This window comes from Podarcis liolepis (assembly GCF_965112155.1).
Source record: "Podarcis liolepis genome assembly, chromosome: 5".
In the NCBI taxonomy this organism is placed as follows: domain Eukaryota; kingdom Metazoa; phylum Chordata; class Lepidosauria; order Squamata; family Lacertidae; genus Podarcis; species Podarcis liolepis.
In genome coordinates this window covers 97,471,551-97,490,588 of record NC_139556.1, presented here as the reverse complement: position 1 = coordinate 97,490,588, position 19,038 = coordinate 97,471,551, and the positions used below count along the sequence as shown (strand labels likewise).

The following is a 19,038-nucleotide window of genomic DNA, read 5'->3' as shown; positions in this document are numbered from 1 at the left end:
AGCTTTGAAGCTAAATACTGCTCATCCAAGGAATCATCACATTCCTTGTTATAAGTGAATAATAATCTCTTGCCAGGAAACCAGCATCTTTTTCCCTGAATCTCAGTTGAAAATGGCATTGAGTTCCCACAAAATATTTTTCATAGTCAATTTAGTTGCTAAAGTGAGTTGACATCCATCCATTAGCATTGTTAAAAATGTGAGTGGAAAGAGGTGGAAACCTAAGTGTGTTAAGGGGTCTTGCCTATGGAGCATTCCCTCTGTACATAAATTTCTTTGGATTGATGTTCATCTGACATTCAAATGTGGACTGAGAAAACAGAAAATCCTAAATAAAATGCTCTTAAACTAGAGTATGACTCCAAATTCCTGTCTCATCTATCTTCATATACTAGAAAGGACTAATGTAAATTCATCTTTCACTCTCTGAACAATGCTTATCATGATGACAAACAAATGGTGAAATATGTTTAGTGTTAAATACCATATTTCACCATAATTGTCACATTTTTATGCCAATTATTCCTTTCAAAGAAAGGGGGAGGTGACGATTATTTGGTGAAAAACCAAGGCACGACTCTTATGTGAGGAAAGTGTTTTTATTAACAAACATAATTATGTTTATATTGCTTATTACTTGTTACTAACTCTTTTTGGTGTGATTAGGATTCATGGAATACACATGAACAGGTAAAGGTAAAAGGTAATTCAAATTGGGGCAAGGCAAATTCTAGCACGCTTCGAATACCCGGTGACTATTATGTGGTGAATTCTTTGGAACTGATTTTAGGGCTTGAAAAAAAGGAGCTTGACTATTATGTGGTGCTGACCATTAGACAGTGAAATATGTAGCACACATTTTGAATATCTGCTGCCAGAGTTTCCGTTTGATCCCTCTCTTCATGTCAGTATTAGATTACTATGCCCACCCACAGATCCTGAAATCTAGCACCAGCAGCTACTGCTATATACAGAGGAGAGTGTGTGGGGGTTTCTTATCATAACCAGCTATGAAGCAGAGGGCCGGTCCACCCACGAGGCAGGCTGTGAGAGCTGCCTTGGGCAGTGGAATGCCAACAGGAGGCATCTCTGGGGATGTGCTGCCTAGCCAGCCGCTAGTGTAGAAGCAAAGGGGGCAGCTTCTGGCAAGATTTCACCAAAATCTTTCAAGATCTCACCTAGTCCCCAGTTGCTGTTGCCACTTTGTGGACACTGCTGTGCAACCCAGGTAAGCAGGCAGCAGCAACAGTACAGCGGTGGTGACAACATCTTCTCATTTCACCTCAGGCGGTGTAAGAAGACACCCCACCCCTCATGAAGCCTGTGTGGCTGCTATGGTAATAAGTGTGTGTGGGGGGAATAAAGTAAGCGCTGAAGAACAAATTGTAACACATGTAAATGACATGTCACTTTCCCCATTTTCAGCACCAGAGCAAGAATGACCCAGAGTCCACCTATGATGAAGAAAACTTGGCCCAGTGCATTTTTGACCTCTTTGCAGCAGGGACAGAGACAACCACCGGTTCTCTGAAATGGGCACTTCTCCTCCTGGCAAGTCATCCAGATATCCAAGGTGAGAGAGGAGAGCCAGGAATTCTCTTGATCACTAGGGTGGAGCATAATTCTTTAAAGCTTTCATATTGGAAAGAGTTAAAAGTGAGTTTATGATGTAAGTTTTGGAAGCCAAATGTTATTGAAATAAGCTAAAAGGTTTTGACTTACATGTCTGGAAAGATCATTCTCCCCCACCACTTTTATGGAACCTATAATTGTAGGGTTGGAAAGGACCCCAAGGGTCTCCTGCCTCTCCGTGCTCCATTACATGAGGGACACGGGTGGCACTGTGGTCTAAAGCAGTGATCCCCTTGTGCTTGCTGATTACAAGGTTGGCAGTTCAAATCCGTGTGACAGGATGAGCTCCCGTTGCTCTGTCCCAGCTTCTGCCAACCTAGCAGTTTGAAAGCATGCCAGTGCAAGTAGATAAATAGGTATTGCTGCAGTGGGAAGGTAAACACCGTTTCCATGCACCCTGGCACTCATCATGGTGTCCAGTTGCACCAGAATATATATATATTTATATCCCACCCTCCCCAGCCAAGACCGGGCTCAGGGCAGCTAACAACCAATAATAAAAACAAGTTGATTAAAATACAATTTAAAAGATTAAGATGCAACATTAAAACAATTAGGGAGCAATCTCTTCATAGGAGGAGAAAGGGAAAAGAAAGAGGGGGAAGGAATCAAACTTATTCTGAGCCAAAGGCCACGTGGAACAACTCTGTCTTAAAGGCCCTGCGGAAAAAGATCAGATCCTGCAGGGCCCTGGTCTCAAGAAACAGAGCATTCCACCAGGGAGCCAATGCAGTTGCAATTTATATATATATTGTCCATTAGCACCTTATAGGCCAACTAAGTTTGTTCTTGGTATGAGCTTTTGTGTGCATGCACACTTCTTCAGATACACACAAAAGCTCATACCAAGAACAAACTTAGTTGGTCTCTCAGGTGCTACTGGACACATGACCCAGAAAACTATCTGTGGACAAACACTGGCTCCTTCATCTCCTTCCTTTGACTGGACTTAACCGTCCAGAGGTCCTTTACTTTTACCTTTACATGCATAACATTAGCCAAAGATCAGGTAAGGAAATGAGGATTAATGAAACTAAGTCGGAAATATTGAGAGCCAGGGATGGAGAATACACACACACACACACACACACACACACACACACTACAGATAGCCTTTGATCCCAGCCCTTCAGCAAATCCAGCCACCACAAACATCTGAGATAAGCTTCACTTTAAAGGTTTCACACCTGGGATCTAGAGTGGGGAAGAACCACGTACACAGACTTGAGCTCTTTGGAGGACCAGGTGAGCTGAAAATGCAAGAAACTGGGACTCATTCACAGAGATTTATGGAATGTGTTCAAGGGAATTAGATGTCCATCTGAAATAAAATGCAGTATTCACAATAAACCTTCTGTTTCCATCATTCTCTTCAGATAAAATGCACAAGGAAATAGAAGATGTCATAGGTTCTGCTCACTCAATCTGCTATCAAGATAAGAAGAAACTGCCCTACACCAATGCTGTGATTCATGAAATACTGCGCTTTAAATATGCCCTTTTTTATGGGTTACCTAGGCAATGTACAAAGGATTTGAAGCTGCATGGTTTTCTCATTCCCAAGGTATAACAGTGTGATACAGCTGCACTCCTGTAGCCCAAGAGCAAAGAGCAGCAGAAGGTTGCATATTGAGAGATGCTGCCAGGCATACAGGAACTTCCTGTCTAGTCAAAAATCTGAAGGGCAAGAGCAGGAGCTCCATCTGCAGACATGTTTCACCATTGGCAAGTGCCATTCCATGGGGCAATTGTGACAGGGGAGGAGCATGTAGTGGCCAGAAGTCTCCGCCTGGTTGTGAGCTTTCATTTTAAAAGAGGTGGGGGAAAGTCCTCTTGTGTTCCTGCCTGTACAGAAAGTTTTTCAAGGTGAAGAATACACCCCCCCAATATGATTAGTCTTGGAATAGTGTGGGACAATCCAGAAATGTTTTGATCTGAATGCATTCCAAGTCACGTGTTTCTTATTTGCAGGGGACTATTATTGTTCCTGATCTACGCTCTGTTCTTCTTGATCCCACACAATGGGAGACACCTGAGGAGTTCAACCCAAATCATTTCTTGGACAAGGATGGACAATTCGTGAACAGAGAAGCATATCTGCCATTTGGTGCAGGTAAACGCAGAAGTCCAAGCTATGTTGTGATCTGTAGATGTGCTTACTGGTCTGCTTACAGGAAGTGACATCAGCAGCAGCACATGAGGGAGTGGGCCGGAGCAGAAGCAGCGTCCTTATGGCTGGAGGGGCAGCGCTGGTCAGCAGAATGGGGCAGGGCAGTGGCAAGTTAAGGGCATCTCTGGGTTGGTGGCTTGGGATCCACACATGCACATACACTTATGTGGCCTCCATCTGGACCACCCTACATTTGCCACCCCTGCCCTGTCCCTGAGAGAGGCAGCACTGCCAGCACCAGGATACTGCTGTTCCCCATCTCACATCACACTGGAAGCCATCCAACTTCTTTTCAGGCAGCAGGGCTAAGGCTATCTTTTCATGGGGTACTATTGAGCCTGGTTTGAAAGCACACTCAGAACTGAGGAAACCATGCCACTTCCTTACTTTTCCTACTCTGAAATCAAAAGTATATTATTCCTGCAGAAATTCAGCAGACATCATCACTGCTAACTTACAAATTCTCCAAAGGTCAGATTCACGTGCTTTTCCATGCAGCATTCAGAAATCTAGTTCCTACCAATGTGAGGTAAGTCTGACAGGAAAATTACTTTATGCTCTTAACCCCTTTCTGCATTGCTGATTTGGACAGTTGACAAAAGTTTTCCTTTCATTTTTTTAAGTCAAGTTTTATTGAAAGTTTTATATATGAGACACAATAAACATCTTGCCAATCTAAAAAGGGAAATAGAAAAAAGATGAGGAAAGGAAAAAAAGAAAGAAAAGAAGGAAAGCAAATTACCTCTATCAAAATTAAATATTCACCCTTATCCTGCACACAGAAAAGTGAGCCCTCCCAGCTCCCACTTGGGACCTAGACCCTCTTCCCCCAGTTTCTAGCCCTTCATTTTCAATCCATCCCCTTCCTCAGTGTATCTTCCTTGACATGAGATAGGGAACTTCAAATTACAGAACAAAACATAAGTATAACAAGAAGAAGGAAAGGTTAGCACTGACCAGGCTGGGAAATTGACAGGAGCCTTGATGATTTTGCTATCCTATCTATGTCTAGTTTTCCAAAGTATTAAGGAGAATGATTATAACTACAAAGCAATGAACATGGGAAAGTAAATTCTTGCTCACTTGTTGTCTTTCACTTTTCCCATCCTCAGGGTCTCGCATGTGTTTGGGAATGCAGCTGGCAAAGATCGAAATCTTCATCTTCCTGACCAGCCTGCTGAGGGCATTCAGTTTTCAGCTGCCAGAAGGAGTCAAAGAGCTCAATCAAGAGTCTACAGTAGGGACCTCAACACATCCCCATCCTTATAAAATCTGTGCTGTTCCCCGATGCAACACATAAGAAAATAGGAAAATATTAGGGGCTGCACCCCTGCTTCCTGCACTCGGTGACCCCTTGGCCACTCCTGACACATGAACCCCCTAGCATTTCCCCTTCCCTTCTGCGGCCCCCTTCTAACCCCCCCATGCTATGCCTCTTTCCTTGTGTCCCACTCCCAATCAGTGTATCATTTCGAACATATACAGTTGGGTGGGTGGGTGGGAGGGAAGAGTGAATTTAGAGTATAAGCTGTCGTACCAGAACCCTCTCTTGGGCTCAGGGGAGAGGAACATTTTGCATTCATGAATTTATATGTAAATAATGCTTGTTGTTTAACTGTTGCCATCCTGAGAAGTAAAGATTTATCTTCAACTATTTGAGTAAGGCTTTTTTATTATCACAAATAGCTAACAAAGGTTATGGGCTCAGTCATGCCCCACAAGTGGTGCTAGAAAACGGCAAGGAAATTTTGAAGTCAATCCCAAAACCAGCAACTTAAACTCAGCACTGTACAGGATGTTTATACAGATTTACCCCTTGATCCATGTCTGTTGAACTTCCTGGCACAACTTTGTTTCAAAGTTCAGTTCATTAAATTTTACTACTTCTTTTTTTACATTTGATTAAATGTTTGTTTTTTTCCGAAAAGGACTTTCATTGGTGAAATTTTCCAAGTGAAATATTTCTCTGCAAGGAGGGAGGAAATGGGAAAAAACCTCCCTATTGTCTCTTTGCTCACAAATCCTGCCTCAAGGACTCATTTAAGATATCGATAGGGTCAGCCTGTTGTGGTTGTGAGACCCTGTTGCAAGAGTTAATAAAGATCAGGCTTACTAGCTGCTTTGTTTCTCAATATTCTCTGGTTTGCCTCTGTTATTTTTCTCCTACCGACAGAGAGCCTACAAAAGGACTCTATATATTAGCTCTTAGGTACCCCATAAGGGAAAAGGAGCAGTTTTGTTCTTATAACAGAAGACAGGGAAGTGGAAAAACTAAGTGGTGTCTCAGTGCTTTTCACAAGGAGAGCAGTAACTGCTGCTTTTTTAATCCTTTAGTCACAGGATTCAGTCTTTCAAAAGGTAGGTTGTTGGTGTTGGCTTTTTGCAGTATAATAACGCTGCAGAGAGCTTGCTGGGGAGACCATGCATTAAAAAGAAAGGACTCAAAAAGTACTTAAAGAAGGTTTTAATAAGAAAAACAAAAACTCCATTTACACTAAATATATTAACAAACAAACATGACCCAACCACCAACCCATCCCCCAGGGTAATGGGAGAGCTAGGTGCTGCTCCTTATATACTCTACCCAATTCCTGACACAGTTTAATCAGTACAACTCAGCAGCACCTGCTATGGTTCACAGCTGTAAAGCTGGGTCTCGTTAGTTTGCTCTGGCCCTTTCTCCGGCCCCTTAAAGACATACACATGGAGTGGAACAATGATGAACCTTTACATTTAAAGAAACCATTCAACATTTCCCCTGTGGTTCATCATTGTGGAACAAAAACATAAAGCATACTTTGTACATGTCTTTCATGTGTAACATTTGGAAGTGCTTTTGTAAAAATGTCTGCAATTTGATTGTCACCTGGAACATATTTAAATACAACCATTTCATCAGCAATTAGTTTCTTTACAAATTCTAAACGTAATCTTAAGACTCTAGTGCGCTGCGTATTGGTCTCTGAACACAGGATAGCAAGTCCACTCTGGGAATCAAGGTAAACTTTTACTGGTAGTGTTACTTGCATCTGTAGGTCTGCAAATACTTGCAGATACCATTCTACATCACGAGTGGCCTGAACGCATGCACATAATTCACCCTCTGTTGTCGAGAGACAAATAATGGTTTGTGTCTGGGACTTCCATTCAAATGGACAACCGTTGTAACAAAACACCATACCAGACACACCCCTGCAATTATTTTGTTCTACTGCATGAGATGTATCACAGAAAATTTCAAAACCTTTGTCAATACATGTTGTAAACTGCAACCTATAATGTTTGGTATGTTTAAGGTACATTACCACTCTCTTAAGAGCAGAGAAACGTTGTGTAGTGGGCTTTTCCACAAATTTTGCCAGAAAGTGAAAAACATAAGTTATATCTGGTCTTGAGATTCTTTGAATGAAATTTAGCTTGCCTATAGCAGAACGATACAAAGTTTTGTTAGGAAATGGCTTATCTTCACCTTTAAAGGTGAAACCACACACCATAGGTGTTTCCTTCCCATTTGCATTTTCTAAACGTAGAATTTCAACTAGATCATCAATTTTTGCAGTTTGATGAACCAGAAAAGATCCATTTTTGCCTTTCTCAATTTGCATGGATAAGTAATTTTTAGCTATGCCTAATTCCACCACATCAAATTTCTTCTGTAACTGTGAAACTACCTGTTCATATTCCTGTTTAGTTTTTGTAGAAATTAACACGTCATCTACATACACACATATTTTTGTTACAGAGTTTGCCCTTTCCTTTATAAACACACAATTGTCTGCCTTTCCTTGTGAAAAACCGCTATCTAGCAATTATTTTGCTAAAGTTTGGTGCAGACCATAAAGGGATTTATTTAATTTGCATACCAAACCTTCAGCAGCGTCTATGCCGGGGGGTCAAACTCAAATTCATCGGGGGCCGCATCAGCAGTTTGGTCACCCTCAAAGGGCCGGTTGTATCTGTAGGACTATGTGTCCAGTGACACGGAAGTGGTTTCCTGAATGCACATAAAGTGGAGGTTTCCTGTGTAGAACGGCTGGCGCCGCTAGAGGGCAGACGTTCTCTGGCTTGTAGGCTGCTGCGCATGCAATGAAGAGGCAGCTCTCTTGTGTCCAAAAAAAAAGCGAGAATAAAAGGTGAAGGCTGGCGGCCGACGGCGGCTACACGGGCCACATGACGAGGTCTGGCGGGCCGGATTCGGCCCGCGGGCCTTGTGTTTGACACCCGTGGTCTATGCCTTCAGGGACACGCATAAAAATTTGTTCTTTTAAATCTGCAAACAAATATGCAGTTTTTATATCTAGGTGATAAACAGAATGTCCACATTGTGATGCATCTTTTAACAAAAGCTTAACTGTTTCATATTTTACACTTGGTGAATAGCACAAATCATAATCTTCGCCTGGAATTTGTTGAAAGCCCTTAGCAACTAGTCTTGCCTTGTACCTTACAACTTCATTTTTGTCATTCATTTTAACTCTATAAACCCATTTTGAATCAATAAGTCTCATATCTGGGGTTTGTGGTACAAGAGACCAAGTGTTATGCTCTTTTAAAGAAGCTATCTCGGAGTTCATAGCTTTATACCAATTTACAGCTTGGTGCATAGGTAAATTCTGAACATCATTGTAGCTTTTTGGCTCAAAAACCGCCTTATTGGCATACACAGTATTAAAATGTTCATTGTGAAACGTTGTGGCTTCTGCCTCTTTCTATCTCAACGTCTCAGTCCGGAAGGAGACTCAGACTCCTCAGACTTAATGGGACTAAGTAAACTACTAGTTTCAGGTTGTAAATCATCACTGTCAGTTTGAAGAGATGCCTGTAGGCTAAGCTCACGGTCAGAAAACTCAAGAGAATCTAACCTCCCCTCAGGTGCCTGTGACTTTAAATCAAACAAATTATCAGATTCAACAGGCTTTTTGTCTTTCCCCATTAATTCAGAAGCACCATTTGCTGCTGCTGCTGCTCCTGCTTCCTCTTCTTCCTCAGTATCATTTATACCATCAGTATCTTGGAAAACAGCAACTCCATTCCAATTTACAGTTTGTATCATGCTTCTGGTAATATGAAATTTGCCAGTTGCTGGTAAGTAAATTCTGTACGCCCCCTGCTGGTAGCCCATTAATTTTCCCTGAACACTACGCTCACCCAATTTCTGCTTAGCGGGATAATGCCTAATTACATCTAAACCCCAAATACGTAGGTATTTCAGATTAGGGCGTTTTTCAAACAACTTCTCATAGGGGGTGACATCTAAACCAGAATGATAACTGCGATTTCTAACATAACAAAAGGCATGGAGCGCTTCAGCCCAAAAGTCTTTGGGCAGATTAGCATCGTGCAGATAAGTTTTAACCCCTGCCTGCAAGTCACGCTGCACTACTTCAACAAGCCCATTTTGCCAGGGACTTCGGGGGCAAGATAACTCATGAGTAGTCCCCTGTGCTTCCAGGAATTTCTCAAAATCCTCAGAAACAAATTCCCCGCCCCGGTCAGAAAACAGGTTCTTAATAGGTTTGTTAAAGTGCGTTTTTACCCAGTTGCAAAAAACCTTGTACTTCTCAAATGCTTGGGACTTCTCAGTTATTGCATAAGTCCAACAATATCTACTATACTGGTCTATCAGGGTAAGCCAGTACTTCGAACCTCCTAATGACGGTGGGAGTGGCCCAACTAAATCACAATGTACACGCTCAAATGGCTCAGTTACTTTCCTATCTGAGCACCTACCCTTGCGTGCAACCTTAATCTTATTCTTGCAACAGGATAGACATTGCATAAAGAATTTGCATGGTTTTAAGTTGAGGCCATTGACAATATTCTTTGTCTTAATTACATCAGCAAAATTCAGGTGTCCCAGAATTCTGTGCGCCACGTGGACACACCCAGAATGTGGCCTTACATTCCTCAACCCCTGGCTTGACTGTGCTGCTCTGCAATTTATAGGCGATTGGGAGTAGGTGCGAAAATACAGTCTATATAAACCATCAGATTCCAAGGCATACAATAGACGTTTGTTCCCATTGAAAAACTCACACAGAGACTTTAAAAAACGCACAGTTATGCCTTGACGAGCAAAACACCTTACTGATAATAAATTGTCCACTGACGGGCAGTAAATGCAGTTCGCTATTGTAATGTTTAAAGAGTCAAGTTTAATGGTACCCCTGCCAAGCGACTGCAAGACTTGTGAATTGGCTAAATGTACATTACCAATTTCCTCTTTGAAAGAAATAAACAAGCTTCGATCATTGCAAAAGTGCTGAGATGCTCCTGAGTCGATAACAAAAGACTTCCACTTGGCATCTTTAATTCTTTTACGATCTTTAGTCCGAGCATGAAAAGCTCGCGGCTCGTTTCTGTCTCTACTATACGATGCCGGCTGCTGGGCTGACGACCGTGATTGACGAACAGAAACAGGCTTGGGAGTACTTTGCTTTCTTTTGGATCTGCAGTCCCTTGCAAAATGTCCTTGCTTATTGCAGAACCAACAACGCTTTGCAGCTTTAAATGCAGTTGTATCACCACAGGTTTGCATATGGTGTTCCTCATTCTTTCTGGAAACAGGAGTGCTTATGGCACAAGCCTCCCTTCTATCCAACTCGCCCATTAATCTTGCCGTTACCCCTTCCACAGTTAATTGTGCTGGTGGAACGGCAGATATCTGGCTAGCTATGCCATCAAAGTCCTCATTAAGGGAACAAAGGATGATAAAAACATACTGAATATCAGGTATCTCCAAGTCCCTTTGAATTAATTCGTCGCGTATTGCCTCCAGACGTCTCAAGTGTGCTGCCAAATCACCACCAGGCTGCAACTTCGTCTGGTACAACTGCTTGAAAAACGTCAATGCAGACGCTGACTCTTTTCTAACATGCACTGCTGCAAGACTGTCCCACATTTCTTTGGCAGTTTTCTTATTTCTTATATAGACTACTTGCTGGTCGCTGACTGCAAAATTAATTATCGCCCTGGCTTTTGCATCTCCTTTCGACCAAGCATTAGTTACAGGGTTAGGAGGGTCATCAGTTACATAGGTCCATACTTCTCTAGAGGTCAAAAGCACCTCCACCCGAAAAGACCATAAACTATAGTTCTCATCTGTCAGCTGTGGGAAGACCAGAGCCTTCTCAGCTTCAGGAACCCGGTCAACCATTCTGGAACTCTTCCAGACCCACAAAAACTACGCTAACAGGAGAAGGAGTTTTTAAACCTTTCTCAGAGTCCAAAATATGCAGTCATCCACTCAGCAGCTGGGCCCATAACCAAAGATGTTGGCTTTTTGCAGTATAATAACGCTGCAGAGAGCTTGCTGGGGAGACCATGCATTAAAAAGAAAGGACTCAAAAAGTACTTAAAGAAGGTTTTAATAAGAAAAACAAAAACTCCATTTACACTAAATATATTAACAAACAAACATGACCCAACCACCAACCCATCCCCCAGGGGAATGGGAGAGCTAGGTCCTGCTCCTTATATACTCTACCCAATTCCTGACACAGTTTAATCAGTACAACTCAGCGGCACCTGCTATGGTTCACAGCTATAAAGCTGGGTCTCGTTAGTTTGCTCTGGCCCTTGCTTCGGCCCCTTAAAGACATACACATGGAGTGGAACAATGATGAACCTTTACATTTAAAGAAATCATTCAACAGTTGGCCTCCTCCAACTATTCAGTTTCTGGATCAGTACTCTGGCTTTCCCCCTCCTGTATGCACATGCAGTGGTATCTTGGGTTACAGACGCTTCAGGTTACAGATGCTTAAGGTTACAGCCACCACTAACCCAGAAATAGTACCTCGGGTTAAGAACTTTGCTTCAGGATGAGTTCAACTTACTGATTTAGAAGAGATATTTTATTAACAAGCACACATGTACACTATCCATCAAAGAAACTTAGTCTTCTTCAACTGGAGAAGCTGACAGTCTTGTTCTTAGGAGTCTACTCATCTTAAAGATACAATAACATTTCTCAGCATGGGGAGTGGTGTTGTAAGGAGGCTGCAGAAGAGGGAGAGAGGAGGAGGTGTGGGAATGTGTTTGTAAGGGAGATTTGAGAAAAGGAAGGGGAGGGGGAGGAGAAAAGGGAGCAAGAGTAAGAATGGGGATGCAAAGGAAGTTGTCAAAAAGGAGGGAGTAAGGAGGCATTGGGAGAGGGATGAAGATGAAAGCAGGGGCATGAAAGGGCCTGAAGACAAGGAGGAGATGGGGTGAAGGGGAAAATGGATGCAAAGCAGAGCTGCAGAAGATAAGAGAGAATTGGCTTTCAGAAATGGAGCTGCAAAGGTGAAAAGAGACCTCAGTAGTTGCATGGGATGAGATGGGAAGGGAAGGGGAAATGCTAGGGGGTTCATGTGTCAGGAGTGGCCAAGGGGTCACCAAGTGCAGGAAGCAGGGGTGCAGCCCCTAATATTTTCCTGTTTTCTTATGTGTTGCAACGGGGAACTGCACAGAGTTTATAAGGATGGGGAGGTGTTGTAACCCCTATTATAGCCTCTTGATTGAGCTCTTTGACTCCTTCTGGCAGCTGAAAACTGAATGCCCTCAGCAGGCTGGTCAGGAAGATGAAGATTTCGATCTTTACCAGCTGCATTCCCAAACAAATGCGAGCCCCTGAAGAGGAGATATGAAGAAGGCAGTAAGTGAGCAAGAATTTACTTTCCAGTGTTCATTGCTTTGTTGCTGTAAACATTCCACATAACCCTTTGGGAAACTAGAAATAGTTAGGCTAGGGAAAACATCAAAGCTGCTATCAATTTCCTAGCCTGGTCAGTGCTAACCTTCCTTTCTTCTTGTTATACTTATGTTTTGTTCTGTAATTTGAAGTTCCCTATCTCATATCAAGGAAGATACAATGAGGAAGGGAATGGAATACAGATGAAGGGCCTGTCAGGAGCTCATCCTACACTCGAGTAGGACCATGGCAGAGACACAAGCCTGACTGGCATGTTCTCTCCCTCTTGGTCGTTCGTTCGGGAGCTTCAAAAGCTTTCTTCAGCCCGAACATCATAGCAGACATCGGCACACTTAGGGATCTGCAGAGTCTTCGCAGCTTGCGTAACAGGCCTCAGCAACTCAGCATTTGGCTAATCTACGTTTATTCAAATATAAACACATATGGAGCACTGCAACATGGCTCCCTCTCTCTCTAGCATCAGACAGCAAAGAGAATGAACAAAGGACAATAGTCCCACTTCACAGAACACAGTAACACAAACATCCTGTCTCCGTCACTTCCCACTCTGGAGTGAAAACATACACCGCCATGTGAAAGACAACAATCCCATGACTGCAATAATGGATCAGGAATTCTAACATCCTCCCCCAATTCATGCACTGTGCTGCAGTCATCAGTGTAACTGCAGCAACCATACAGATGTCATACACACAGTATACTCCTGTAACACCTGTTCCACCCTTGGAACTAGCTGCAACTGGATTGGCCTTGGCCCTTACCATCTTGCACTTCTGACTAGTCTTGGCGTCATAGCCCTTCTGACTATCAGGAAGTCTCACACCTGGCTTTGTTGGGACTAGAACCCTAGCCACGTTCCTCTCTGAGGAATCAGTGTTGGCACACACGGCCTCTGGACGTGTTCCAGCTTCCTTCTCCAAGGAAACAGTGTCTACCCTTACAGCCTTTGGGCGTGGTTTCCCGTCCCATCCCGTCCCTTGAGGATAAACCCTGTGCCCCTTTCAAGACTTCAGATTCCTAGACCTGCGTCGAGCCACTAACCACAGCTAAATCTGCAACAGCTGTATTAGCAAACTCCTGAGCATACCTGGTGGGCATTTCACCCTTTGTAGCTCCTCCTGATCTGCGCACCTGGCGCATCTCCCCCACTGTATCAGTGGAACTTACTTCAGTGTTAGCATCAGCAGCAGACTCTGTATCAGAGCCTTCCACAGTGGAGTAGCCTTGGAAAATACTCTTATTTTCCTCCCATTCTGCACTGCACTCAACATCCCCAGTGAGTAAAATCAGCTTGGCATCAGGCCTCAGTACTATGTACAAGCCTTGCCCCAAGAAGAATCTTTGCTTCCTGCCTCATGTCAGACCCATCCATTTGGCATCCTGGCTTTTTCCGGGTTTGCCTTGTCATTGTCATCATCACCAATAGGGTGCCTTTGCAAGATACCCATATTGCCTCCCCCTTTTGCTTTGTCCTGAGCACTGGTACACCTGACCATCTTCGTGTCAGGTACTGGGAGACCCATGCACACATCTTGCATGAAAATAATGGTTATCAGATATAACATCACATGTCTCTCCAAACTTCCCACCACCACCTATGTTAACATCACAACCTAGTAAGAACAAGCCATTTATAATGTCATTTTCGTTCTTCTGGATGGTTGCGTTCTGTTTGTTGCCATAAACAGAACAGCCACGCTGCATCAGCTGGGTTTCTCAACCTGGAATGAAAAACACGTTAGACATCACAACGTTACAGCTTTTCAGTTCCACGGTCCAGGTGCTGTGCACCTCCAAGGAATCTCCACTCAACTGGTGGATCGGGTCCTTCTGTGGCATACACGTGGTGAACCAGTTCCATCTTCCACAAAGGTGTGCCTCCACCTCAGAATCTAGCACAGAAGATTCTTGCACCTCTGCACTGGAACAGCCGGTCACCAAATTTGTGCTGAAGTTCTGCATCTCTGGCCTTGCTTCATGTCGCCTGTCAGAAATGCTGCAAGCCTCCCTGACTTCTGGAGGCTGTCCAAACTTCTCAGATGAACAACTTTCCACTGCTTCGACCTTAGCAGTGCCACCTGCTGGTTGCAGTGATGGTTGGGATGACGTCGTAGCCAGATCCCCTTCTTCTCCTTCCATTCTGGACAGTCCTCCCCCCGGAACAGGAAACACCCCCCTCGTGCATTCAAGAAAACAGCTCTGCGTCTTCTCATCCATGATGCCTCCCTGAGATACTGTATCAGCTTTCCCTCAGGGCGTGACTTCTGGCAGTCTGCTGAGCCATTGCCTCCCACTGCATGTGGGCGTCAGAAACAGCAAATCTAGCCCTCTGAACCTTTCTGGCATCCCGATCAGCCACCTCCCCCATCTTGAAGTGTCCATCGTGTGACACAGCTTCAATTCCTGCTGAACGTACACACGGTCTAACATCAGACATAGATTGTGTCTCAAACTGCTGGTACAGCTTTGGAAACAAAACACTGCTCCCCCACATTTCCAAACTCACAGGGAATGAATCAGAAGAATCCTATCTGCTTAAAGTCCATGTCTGCTACTTCTACGCAGCATCAGGGGAAATTGCTCCCTCCCCCATAGCTGAAGTTTCACATACAGCTATTGTTTTGGCAAAGTCTTGCCGCAGCAGGAATCCCACTTTTGCCTCCTACCACTCCCATTCTGCTCTCAGGAAAATGCTTCAGAAGTGTGAGGGTTTGATTAGCTGCTTGTGCGTGAAAACGTGCTCCCTCAGAGTTTGTGCGACCCCACAAACCTCCGTGTGTGACGGAGCTCCTCAGACATGTCTGCTCTAGTCACTAGTAGAGTCCGACAGTGGCTGTCTGCGGAAGCGTTTCCAGCAAAGAAGTTCCTTAACGGAAACGCGTCTCCTGGACTCACGGCGTGACAGTTTCCTGCGAGGTGTGGGTCTCCCTATGGGAGACTCCGATACCTCCCCACTGTTCTCGCTGGAAGCCTCCCTGAGCCCTCCCTCCTGCTCGCATTCCCTCAGAGACCCACTCCTCCCCCTGCTGGTCCCTGCTTCAGCAGTTGAGTCTCTTTCATCCTGCCTGAGTCCCTCCACCACCTGATGCTCTGATGGCAGTTCCCTGACATCCACCTCCCCTCCAGGGCCCCCCTCACCCCCTCCCAATTCCTCCCCCCTGGGAGGTGAAGGGCTAAAACCCCGAAACGAATCTTCCTCATCTTCTGACGTCTCGAACAATTCTCTCCATCGATCGTCGTCCTGGCCAGCTGAATCCTCTTCCTCTTCAGAATCTGGGAACCCCTCCAACTCCTCTTCCTCGTCGGTGGTGGCAAAGTATTCCCTTCGGAACCTCGCTACCGGCTGAGGTTTACGTGGGAACCTCTGATGAAAAGTCTCTATTAAAACCTCGTCATTGACATCCTCTGCCCTAACCCAGGTGTTTTCCGACTCCGGTTCCCCTTCCCACATTACCAAATACTCTACTTGATCTCCCTTCCACCTGGAATCGAGGATCTCCGCTACATGGTAGCTGTGTTCCTTCTCCTCCATTGCTGGTCCCCTAGTGACCCTCCCCTCACTGTCTCCTCTATACGGTGACAGCAACGACCTGTGAAAAACTGGGTGCAGCTTCATGTGGTTCGGTAACCGGAGCCTGAAAGTCACTGGATTGACCTGCTGTATGACTTCAAACGGACCCAGCCTTTTGGGTCTTAATTTCTTACAACCTCCTTTGAATGGCAACCCTTGGGTTGACAGCCACACCTGGTCCCCCACCCTGATGCTTTCACCTTCCCTTCTGTTTTTGTCTGCCTGCCTCTTATATTCCTCCTTAGCCCTGTTTAAATTGAGTTGGAGCTGGCGATGGATCGCTTCCATTTCTTCCACGAACTGTTCTGCAGCTGGAACGCTCCAGTTCTCCCCCTCCCCCCCTGGGAAGGCTCTGGGATGGCACCCGTGATTAGCCAAAAAGGGGCTCATCCCCGTGGACACGTTCTCTGCATTGTTGTAGGCAAATTCTGCCAACGCCAACTTCTCCACCCAATCATTCTCTCTGTCATTAACATAACACCTCAAATATTGTTGGAGAACCCCATTTGCTCTTTCCGCCTGCCCGTTGGTTTCAGGATGATGGGCCGTCGAGAAATTAACCTCTACATGCAGTAAGCTCATGAGCTTCCTCCAGAACCTGGAAGTAAATTGTTTCCCTCGGTCTGAAACCACCCTCAAGGGGGCGCCATGCAACCTAAACACATTCTCTACAAACAATTTGGCGGTTTCTTCTGCTGTAACCGCATGTGAGCAGGCTATGAAGTGGGCCATTTTAGTTAACAGGTCTACTACAACCATGATGGCTGTTTTCCCTCTAGACCTTGGCAGATCAGTCATGAAATCTATTGCCACTGCTTCCCACGGTCTCTCAGGTGTGGGCAGTGGTTCTAATAAACCAGCCGGCGCCCGCCTCTCCCCCTTGGCTCTTTGGCATTGTTCACACCCTCTCACATACTCCCGCACATCTTCCCTGACCTTGGGCCACCAAAATTCCCTGGTAACCAGCCACATGGTTTTGTGTTGCCCAAAGTGCCCTGCTGTGGGGCTATCGTGCAGCTGCTTGAGTACCTTCTCCCTCAATTCCCCTTCAGGTATATATAACGCTCCCTTATAATACAATACCCCATTTCTCTCCTCAAACCCACCAGATTTGTCTTCCTCCCCTCTGAGATCCCTGAGTTTCCCCTGGGCGTATGCATCCTGCACCGTACCCTCTACCAATTCCCTTTGCCCCACCAAAGTCGCCCCACACACCCAGCGGTCCTCTGGAATGATATGGGTTTCTTCGGGTGCTCCCTCCCCCTCCAAATATTCAGGTTTGCGTGAGAGAGCGTCCGCCCTAACATTCTCTGGGCCTGGCACATAACAAATCTCAAAGTTAAATTTGGAGAACTCTTGGGCCCATCTCAACTGCCTTTGGTTGAGCACTCGTGCCGTTCTCCAGTACTCTAGATTTTTATGGTCCGTGCACACTTGCACTTTATGTTGTGCACCAACTAGCAGATGCCTCCATCTCCGGAACGCCTCATGAATAGCAAGCAGTTCTCGGTCGTACACCGTGTAGTTCCTCTCGGATTTGTTCAGCTTCCGCGAGAAGAAGGCACACGGACGCCACTCTGACTCCTCCTTCCCCGGCTGCAGAAGAAGCACCGCCCCTATGGCTCTGTCAGATGCGTCTGTTTCAACCCTTAGCTTCTTTCGTAAATCCACATGCAGAAGTTGTTCTTCAGAGGCGAAGGCCCTTTTCAGTTCCTCAAACGCTCGCTCCGCCTCCGCCGTCCATACAAACTTCTTTTTACTGCTGAGACAGTCAGTGATGGGCGCCGTCAGATGGGCGAATTTGCGGATGAACTTACGATAAAAGTTTCCAAACCCTAGGAACCTCTGCACATCCTTCTTGGTTTTGGGTGTTTTCCATTCCAGCACTGCCTGTACCTTGCCGGGATCCATGGCCAATCCCTTGTCTGACAGGCGGTACCCCAGGAATTCCACCTCCTTGGTATGGAACCGACACTTCTCCAGTTTGACCCACAGCCTGTTGGCTTGCAGTCTGCTCAACACTTCTCTGACGTCTCTCACATGTTGCTCCTCATTCTCAGAATACACCAACACATCATCTAGAAAGGCAACGCAATTCTTGTAGAGCAAAGGGCCCAGCACGTGGTTCATAAAAGATTGAAAACACGCGGAGCCTGCTTGTAATCCAAATGGCATAACGAGGTATTCAAACGCCCCCAAAGGGGTAAACATGGTGGTTTTCCATTCATCCCCTTTCCTTATGCGTATCAGGTTGTACGCCCCCCTTAGATCCAGCTTTGTGAAAATCTTTCCCTTCCTCACCCTGGTCAAAATATCATCAATTCTGGGCATAGGGAACGCCACCGGTTCAGTCACTGCATTCAGCCGCCTAAAATCACATACAAGTCTCGGCTTGTCCGCATTTTTTTTGTCCACAAAGAACACTGGGCTCCCCCCTGCTGCTTTGGACTCTCTGATGAAGCCTCTCTTCAGGTTCTTGTCAATGAACCCTCGCAACTCCTGCATTTCCCTGTCTGACATGGCATACAACTTGCCCACGGGAAGCTGTGCTCCTGGGAGTAAATTGATCTGACAATCAAAGGGTCTATGAGGTGGTAGTTGGTCAGCTTCCTTCTCGCTGAACACGTCGCTGAGATCTGCATACTGTGGTGGTACCTTCACCTTCCCCATTACTTCAGTCCCTGCTAGGGTGGCTTGGGCCCCTGCTGAACCCTTCTCCCCTTTGCAGTGTTCTAGGCAATGTGCTGAACCAAAGGACACCACTCTTTGATGCCAGCCAACCAGCGGATCATGTAGAGCTAGCCAGCTCATTCCCAAAATGATGGGAGCGCCTCCCAGGGTGGCCACATTAAACGCTATCAGTTCTGTGTGCCTTGCCACCCTCATTATCATTGGGACAGTCTGCAAGCGGACTCCTCCTCCCAACAACTCCCTGCCATCAATCGTGGTCACCTGCAGGGGGTTGCTTAA

The 19,038-nt window shown here is 45.4% G+C and overlaps 2 protein-coding genes across 2 annotated transcripts in view; one reads left to right on the top strand and one right to left on the bottom strand.

Annotated features, from left to right (window-relative positions):
* Positions 1-5,184, top strand: part of LOC310707295 (cytochrome P450 2J2-like) — a 32,952-nt gene extending 27,768 nt beyond the window's left edge. Inside the window, exons 6-9 of the mRNA XM_083504311.1 lie at positions 1,432-1,573; positions 3,009-3,196; positions 3,604-3,745; positions 4,915-5,184. Coding sequence (XP_083360437.1) covers positions 1,432-1,573; positions 3,009-3,196; positions 3,604-3,745; positions 4,915-5,102 — 660 coding nt within the window. The 3' untranslated portion in view covers positions 5,103-5,184. The remainder of the gene's footprint in view (positions 1-1,431; positions 1,574-3,008; positions 3,197-3,603; positions 3,746-4,914) is intronic.
* Positions 5,185-11,640: 6,456 nt separating this feature from the next.
* Positions 11,641-19,038, bottom strand: part of LOC310707288 (cytochrome P450 2J5-like) — a 49,415-nt gene continuing 42,017 nt past the window's right edge. The window contains exon 9 of the mRNA XM_083504300.1: positions 11,641-12,415. Within this exon, the coding sequence (XP_083360426.1) occupies positions 12,228-12,415 (188 nt within the window). The 3' untranslated portion in view covers positions 11,641-12,227. The remainder of the gene's footprint in view (positions 12,416-19,038) is intronic.